This window comes from Ornithodoros turicata, chromosome 1, assembly GCF_037126465.1.
Source record: "Ornithodoros turicata isolate Travis chromosome 1, ASM3712646v1, whole genome shotgun sequence".
NCBI classification, from domain to species: Eukaryota; Metazoa; Arthropoda; class Arachnida; order Ixodida; family Argasidae; genus Ornithodoros; species Ornithodoros turicata.
The window spans coordinates 97,064,696-97,072,269 of NC_088201.1; the positions used below are offsets into that span (position 1 = coordinate 97,064,696).

General features: G+C 45.3%; 1 protein-coding gene across 1 annotated transcript; it reads left to right on the forward strand.

Annotated features, from left to right (window-relative positions):
• Positions 1-3,171: 3,171 nt before the first annotated feature.
• LOC135378488 (peroxynitrite isomerase THAP4-like) lies at positions 3,172-6,576 on the forward strand. Its single transcript, XM_064611541.1, has 7 exons — positions 3,172-3,494; positions 3,574-3,766; positions 3,991-4,194; positions 4,254-4,292; positions 5,584-5,658; positions 5,795-5,854; positions 5,972-6,576. Exons 1-7 carry the CDS (start codon positions 3,418-3,420, stop codon positions 6,095-6,097), a joined length of 774 nt encoding a protein of 257 aa, XP_064467611.1. The 5' UTR covers positions 3,172-3,417; the 3' UTR covers positions 6,098-6,576.
• Positions 6,577-7,574: the final 998 nt, after the last annotated feature.

The window sequence follows — 7,574 nt, forward strand, 5'->3', positions numbered from 1 at the left end:
GGCAATACGTAAAACACAGTGCAGCACTAAGCGCTGCTTCAGTTCACGCCTCAAAATGATCGCTGCATCGCTATGACCACTAATTCCGTCCGCTATGTCATTGTATCAATATACGCTATATCACTAATTCGCTATGATCACTAGTGCCCGTCACTTCGACTAGCAACTTTGTTAGCCATTCAGTTATTTCCTTATTCAGCTGGAGGAGTGTCTTGCCCATACGTTGTCAGATACAATCCAGTGAAATATATCGCAATATGCCGTCGCCGGCACATCGTGACATCAGGAGTTGAACATTCATTTCCTGAGTTACACACCAACATAGCCAGGCAGTGTCATAAACCACCACAATTTATGGTCAACTTACCAATCATCGAGCTGAACGAGAATTGGCCGATGCAGACTACAAATGTGGACGACGCAGACACGCAAGTTTGAGTTCATCCGTGCTCGGCGCCATTTGTTTTGTCACCATAGTGTAGTGCATCAGTTTTATCCACCATACAGTGACCGACAACGCCGGTTAAGTTTGCGTCCGACGACATATCAGCGTGCCCTGAAACAACACGTGACCAGCGTAAATTTTAGCTGACTATAAAATGCACATGTTGCGCGCGGAAAAATGCCAACGGCAAACTGTGACTAACCCAGCCATAATATTGCAAGCACACAACTAAACAACCAACATGCCACCCTGCTAAGCCAAATGGCTTCTAAAGGTGTCTTTCGTTCGCTAAGGCGACTTGGACACATATAGAAAATTCCTGGATTTTAGTGGTTAAATAAAATAGTGATGTTATGTTCTTAATCGCGGCATATCATCTTACGAAGCAGCATTTCCCCTATTCCTTGTTTCCAGAACATGAATTTTTCCAGAACATTTTCTTTCTCCTCCTCGTTTGACGCGGAGGAGCGAGTCGAGTGGGAACACGCGCGGCGATGTTCAAATGTCTTTTTTTCTACGAAAAACATCGCGCACACAGAAAATTTTTGTGTTAATCATCAAGTTAAGTTACCTGCTTCCACAACGCGTTCGGAACGGAGAATTTTTTAGATGGCTTTCAGAGCTCCTTTAAGTGTACAAGCCTCAAGATATAACGCATCATTTGCAGTATGCTTTGGAAGGCCTAAGCAAAGATCGAGTGCCTTTCTCTCCATGATGAACAGCTTACTGTGGCGGCAAACTCCAGTACACTGGAAAGACTGCAAACCAGTATCGAGCGTCAGACCGGATTATTGACCCAGTCTGAATACTGGTCTTACTGGATAACCCAGTGTGGGCATTGGTGTTACTGGACAGTCGAGTATGCATGGGCACTGGCCTTACTGGACAGTCCAGTGTTTCACTGGTCTTACTGGAGTGCAGAGTGTGGACACTGGTTTTACTGGAGAGTCCAGTGTGGTCACATAGGTGTGCGCCCATCGGCTTTTTCAAGTCCTGTTCTACATGCAGTGTCGTAGCCTGAGAGGCAAATAAGCAGTGCAGTCTGACCTTAATCTGCATGCATGGTGGTACGGAAACTGAAATGCGGAAGAACTCACTCGCTATTCCCAGATTTGTTTTCTTCATTATGTCACGTTTCTGTTTTTATTTTGTTGCTTTGCCTTGCCGGGCAAATCTGCAAGGATTCGCTAACTAGTTTCATCTTTGCTTCTTTAGGAAGGTCAGTGAAAAGCTCAATGTAAAGTGGCATGTCATCTGAAAATAAAAGGTTGGAAATGTTCAGTACATGATGTATTATTTCAAGCAGACTCCTCGATTTGCTCAGAGAAAGAAATGCAAATTGACTGAGGCTGCAATCTGAACGTTCACTCAATGATAGAAAATAACTGCAAGATGATCTTACTTAGGTAATGGCCTCCAACTTCTCCGGTGTTGTCCGTGACGAGCACATGAATGCCTCCTCTCTGGCACGGCTGCGCTGAAATGCAACTTGTCGCCATTTCATGTTGTGTCCGTAAATGCTGCATCAAATCGTTGACTGCACTTGGTGTTCATTGTGCCCGCTGTACGCACATGTAGTTCACAGGAACAGTACTGTCATTCCCAAGGTCAATCTGGAATTTGTACGCATAGTGAGTATCAAAAGAAAATATTGTATTCATAATCCTTTGTTGCTATTGAATACATTGCGTAAAGTACCCATAGACTCAGAGAACAGGCTGATGTACGTGGCACAAGCTATTGCAATGCCTACAATTTGCCGATTGAAATACCGTACACGGCGTACTCCAGCCAGATACAAACGAACAATGATTGTGTTTTGTTTGTATCCCATATTGCGTTGTATGCTTGTTGCCCGCCACCCAGACATGTTGGCTGCAAATGTTGGAGTCCGGATAAACAGGGGAAATGAAGGGTCCACGATTGACGCATTCTGACCTTCGTTAGCCCTTGGTTGTCAATTAGCAAAAGTAGCTTAGTAATAAAATAAATAAATAAATAAATTGATGATTCTCAGCAGCCAAAAGCAGCGCCTAAAAAATTGTCGGTAAACCAGCATACACGGTGGAAAGGAACTAATCGGAGGCTAGAACACACGGCACAGACAAACTCAACAAAGTCTGAATGCTTTAGAACATGGCTTGTTCAAAATATAGCAGGCCGCTACCAGGCTCTCTTTTTTTTCTTTTTTGACGACTGCTTTGTAACTGCCCACCCATGTTACACATCCACATCCAGCACGTCCGCCATTTGTGCACTGACGGTGAAACGGTACAAAAACAGTAACCGACATAACGTAATGAAACGGAAGGATAACCATCGAATTCCTGTTCCTACATACACGACGCGAAACACAATATTCTTTTGCACAGATATCACATTTAAGCAGGCAAAGCGCTGGAGCAAGCCAATCCTACACCCGCACAGCCGAAATACACCCACTGCATTGAAGATAGGTGGTAGAGTAAGCAAGAACACAACACACACTACTGTTAGTCTAACGTGCATGCGTAACACCAAACAAATAAATAGTACAGCTCGAAGCAGAGTTAACTGGAACGCCGCGTCGACCCCCGGAGCAAGGGGGGAGCCACCCTGGCGGCGTCTAGTAGAAATAAAGGGCGAGAAGGTTTTGACATTTCCATTCTAGTCGGAGGAGTGTTCGCTGTGGGGTGCCGAAGAGTGCGCAATCGGGCTGGCGTTATCAACCACAGGGGGGCCAGAAAGCCGCCATTTTTGTAACTACCCCCAAGCGGTCGCTTTCCGCAAAATCGCCATCTTGTCGTGTTCAACGTCACGGAACTATCGCCCAATCACATCTCGGCTTGGCTTGTTTTCTTTATTATGTTTTGTTTCTCCGTCTCAGCTGATCCGTGTCATCTGCTTCGCCGCTTTCGACGTCCGCTTTGACTTCGCGTGTTTGGCTATTGAATTGCGTTTGCTTGCCACACATGCCACTTCTGTGACAGGCCATGGTAGTGTGTTGTTATTCCGGTTGCGCTAATCGTTCAGAGTTTGCAAGTAAAGAATCTGGCATAACGTACCACCAGTAAGTATATATCCCTGTGCTCTCGGTTTCGATTCGTCTCATTATGTTGCCTTTGTTTGTTCTCGGCGGTACGTTTTAGCTTTCCCCGAGACGAGTCCTTACGATTGCAATGGGTGAATGCGATCGGGAGACCGGATTGGGTGCCAACGAAGTACAGCCGAGTGTGCTCAAAACACTTCAGGAACGAGGACTTCGACAGAACGTCGCTAACACGCGTGCGCCTGCGGGAGGGTTCCGTTCCTGTCGCACATCCGTCGGTTCAAGTTCACCAGGTACGTTTCGCCATAATTATGGTCGATAATCAATTGCATATAGCCACACTATGGGCCCAGAGCTTGGGTACAAAGGGAATTAATGCAAGGGACATGTTAGCGGTCAAATTTGCCAAGTATTTGCTCGAGGTCAGGCCCTTTGACCACAAAATACGTTCACCAGTTCTTTTGTGTCTTTGGTGTTTAAAAGTCTGGTAAATACAACTCGTTCGTTGTCACGTCAGGAGGAGCATGACTTGCCAGCCAGACGGGAACCTAGCGGGCAAGAACCAATAGGCGTGTGCACGCCTGAACCCGGCACGAGCAACGTGAGCCTGCCTGAGCCTGACACACAGGAGGAGATTGAAGTGAGCATGGCGTCTGGATCTGACACTCAAGAGCCAATGGATGTGGGCCTGCTCGAACCAAAGACACCAGAGCGAATCCATGTGAGCACATATTTGAAAGCCTTTCAAATGTGATGCCGAACAATAGTATGCCGTTACAGGTAGACAGAACTACAAGCACACCTCTTGCGTCTGCTGTGGTAGGTATCATTTTTTTAGCATTAACCGCACAGTTTGTTTCACGAGTAAATCTTTATGGGTTTGTGCTGCCTTCATGTTTTTATTTGTTTTATACGATACATCAATTTGTCAGTCTTGCTTACTTAGTGGAGTGAAAGATGAACTGTATCGCATGCTAGTCCTTGAGTTGGTTAGCAAGCTTCCTATTCATTGTCATCCCCAGTTGACCATTAGGTCTTACTCAGAATTGAGCCACTTGCTCTGTGGCAGTGGTTGCCCAAACACTGGCCTCCCTTTCTCTTCTCCAAGTGTGTCATGGTTCGGTTTTTCAGGCTGTACAGAAGTTAGACCCAAGGTGTTATGCTCTTACTCATAATCGTGTGTAGGGAATCAACAGCTCAGGCTTCACTACTAAGCCACCTACCACAACTTCAATGTGAAGCCTCAGCAGCACAAACAAATGAACCACAGATGCATTGTGCCTGTCATGCACTTACACATTCGGTGCCTGGCTTGCATGTCACATGTATATAGTGTGCGACATTAAAAACTGATCAGAGCTCTTCATGAAGAGAGCAATAATCCTAAACCAGAGAGTATCTATGTTGCACATGAGTTACAACCAGGTGCTACTTTTGATGTGACACCTGTTTGTAACCCAAGTACCACAAAGGTAGCCTCCGGTTTCCGTTTATCAGTCTCACTGTGATGCACTCTGATCAGTTCTTAATGATGCACCCTGTATACCAGCACCCTGCAATATATCTATGGCATGACGATCACACAGAAGAGCAAAAATCATGAGAACACAGTAGGATTTAGTTCGGGCAACTATATTTGAAAAGCATTTCCAATGACCATAAAACCACATAAAACCCACTTCCTCACAGGTACCCCAAACAGATCTTGTACAGATTTAAACATGCCCTACGCATGAAAAAAACACTGTTCACTTTAATGCCCATCAATCGCATTTTCCATTAAAATTTCGCACACTGGGTCACTGCTTCGAAGACTACTCCCGCACGGTGTAAACCGAGGTTGTCCGCTACCCCCTCATATCTTGGCTTTAACATGGTGTTCAATGGACCAATCCCAGCATGCGCCTGGCATTTGTCCATACTGGATCCCAGCCGCGAATAATCCTGGATCCGCCCATGCTTTCCACGACACAGCACCAAACTCCATCTACAAGTGCTGCAGGACTTTTGAATCTTTATTTGGAAGTTTTCGTTTTGTTCTGATTATCAAGGGGCCCTGAATGAAACAGTGTTTTAATGATAATGGTTCTTGCGTGCACTCTCCTTCCAGTCCAGCCCCACACCAGCCAAGGCTTCCAGCAGTATCAGTTCCGACACACCAGGGCGATTTGAACAGTCGCGCACGGTAAGCCTTCGGAAGTATTGACACTAGGGGCTTCTCTCATTCTCTCTCCACTGCAAATCAAATGTAGCCTTCCTCTTTGCCTCTGAGTATTGGGACTTTACACCGCGGTTGTGTACTTAATTTAATTTCTTTTCAGGGCTCTTCCGCTTGTCTGTTCACAAGCTTGACTCCGAACACTAGCAGGCCTGACCCCATGGTAAGGATTGTGCTCTCAGTGGAAAGACTAGGATGTACATAACTAACGCACAGGGGTTATGATCATACTGAACATCCTATGTATTACATTTGTACTGCTATTTCCACGTCTTTCCAGGACACAACCCCCAGTGGCTCAACTCCAAGCACCAGCAGATGTGAACCTTTGGTAAGAATTATACTCGACGTGGAAAAGAATTGCATGTTCATAACTAATACGTTAAGATTCCACTGTAGGTGCTGACTGCACCATTCAAGTATATGTTCCAGGAGCAGGCTTTCAAATACCTTATTTCATACAGTACAGGTGCATAAGGGAAAACCAGTTAGACTTGAGCATACAGTTTAAACATATTATTGCCCCTTTCACGGCTACATTTCAGTACAGTGCAGTGCCGTTAGTTGCAGCCTGTTGTATAGTTACTGGCCCGAGGAAACATTTCTCAAATTATCTGTTGCCAGCACTTATTGGTGTTAGCAATGGGTATGAGGGTAGTCTGAGTGAACTAAGAGGGACAGTCTTTCTGACAAAACTGATCTGTCTCTGCTGCAGCGATGCTGGCAACACTTGTAGCCTAATAGTTATAGTTACAAAGCTCAGAGAGTGCTCTATATCATGGAGGGAATTCCCAGCTTGGTATGCATGCTGCTGATTATTACTAACCCCAATACTTGTCACAATGAATTGTACTGTTTGAATCAATAAAGATGGATTTGATCAAGCGCAATGGCGTGGAGAAACTTCTGTGATCTGCATGGCTGACTTTTTGTCATCTACTGTGACCACTGCAATGTGGATCTCTCCTCTAGTGAGTATATGCACAGTGTGTCAAAAAAGGAGCAGTGTTGTGCTACTGTGTCTCGTGATACTAGGTCCTAATTCACAAAGATATAAGGGTGCGATTGCTTCCATTCAGTGCTAGGTAAATACGTCAAGAGTGCTCATAGTAAACAGTTAAATTCGAGACATCCAAGGTCTGTTTATCTGTACGAGTGATACGCTGAGAGCTGGCAGCTCACTATAGGCAGGCTAACTGCCGCATCAGATGTTTTTTTTAAATTTTAGTAAACATAATGTTAGGACAGTAACTGTAGACCTTCATACTTTCTTCGAATAGCCACCATATGAGTAGGTCCTGTACCAGACAGGCAATCATGCTGTGTTGTAAAGGAACTCTGAGCAAGCAGCTCCTACATGTATCTGACCAGAAGCACAACCTGTGCATGACTGCATGGCCTTGCATGTGGCTGCCACGTACTATCTAAATTGTTCACAGCTGAGTATTAATGAGGTTATTGGTACCTGTTGTCTCAGGCGACATCCTCTGAAGACACGCCAGTAAAGGCCTTCCTCAAAAAGGAAGTCAAACGTATAGGCAACCTGCATACCCTCAGCAAAAAACGAATCAAGGCCTTGCAGCAGGCACAAAGACGCATCAAACAGAAAGTTGCAAAGCTACAGCATGTGATATCCCATCTCACATCTCAGAACATTTTACTTCAAGAACACGCAAGCTGCCTCGAAAACATTGCCGGTGCAAACAAGGACTTGCTGATGAGGCAGTCAGCAAAAAGTAAGGGGACAAGCTTGCCTCATAAGTACAGCCCAGAGTTACGAGCGTTTGCACTTACCTTACATTTCTATTCGCCACGTGCATATAACTATGTAAGGCAGGTCTTTGACACGTGTCTACCCCACCCACGTACGATACGGAAGTGGT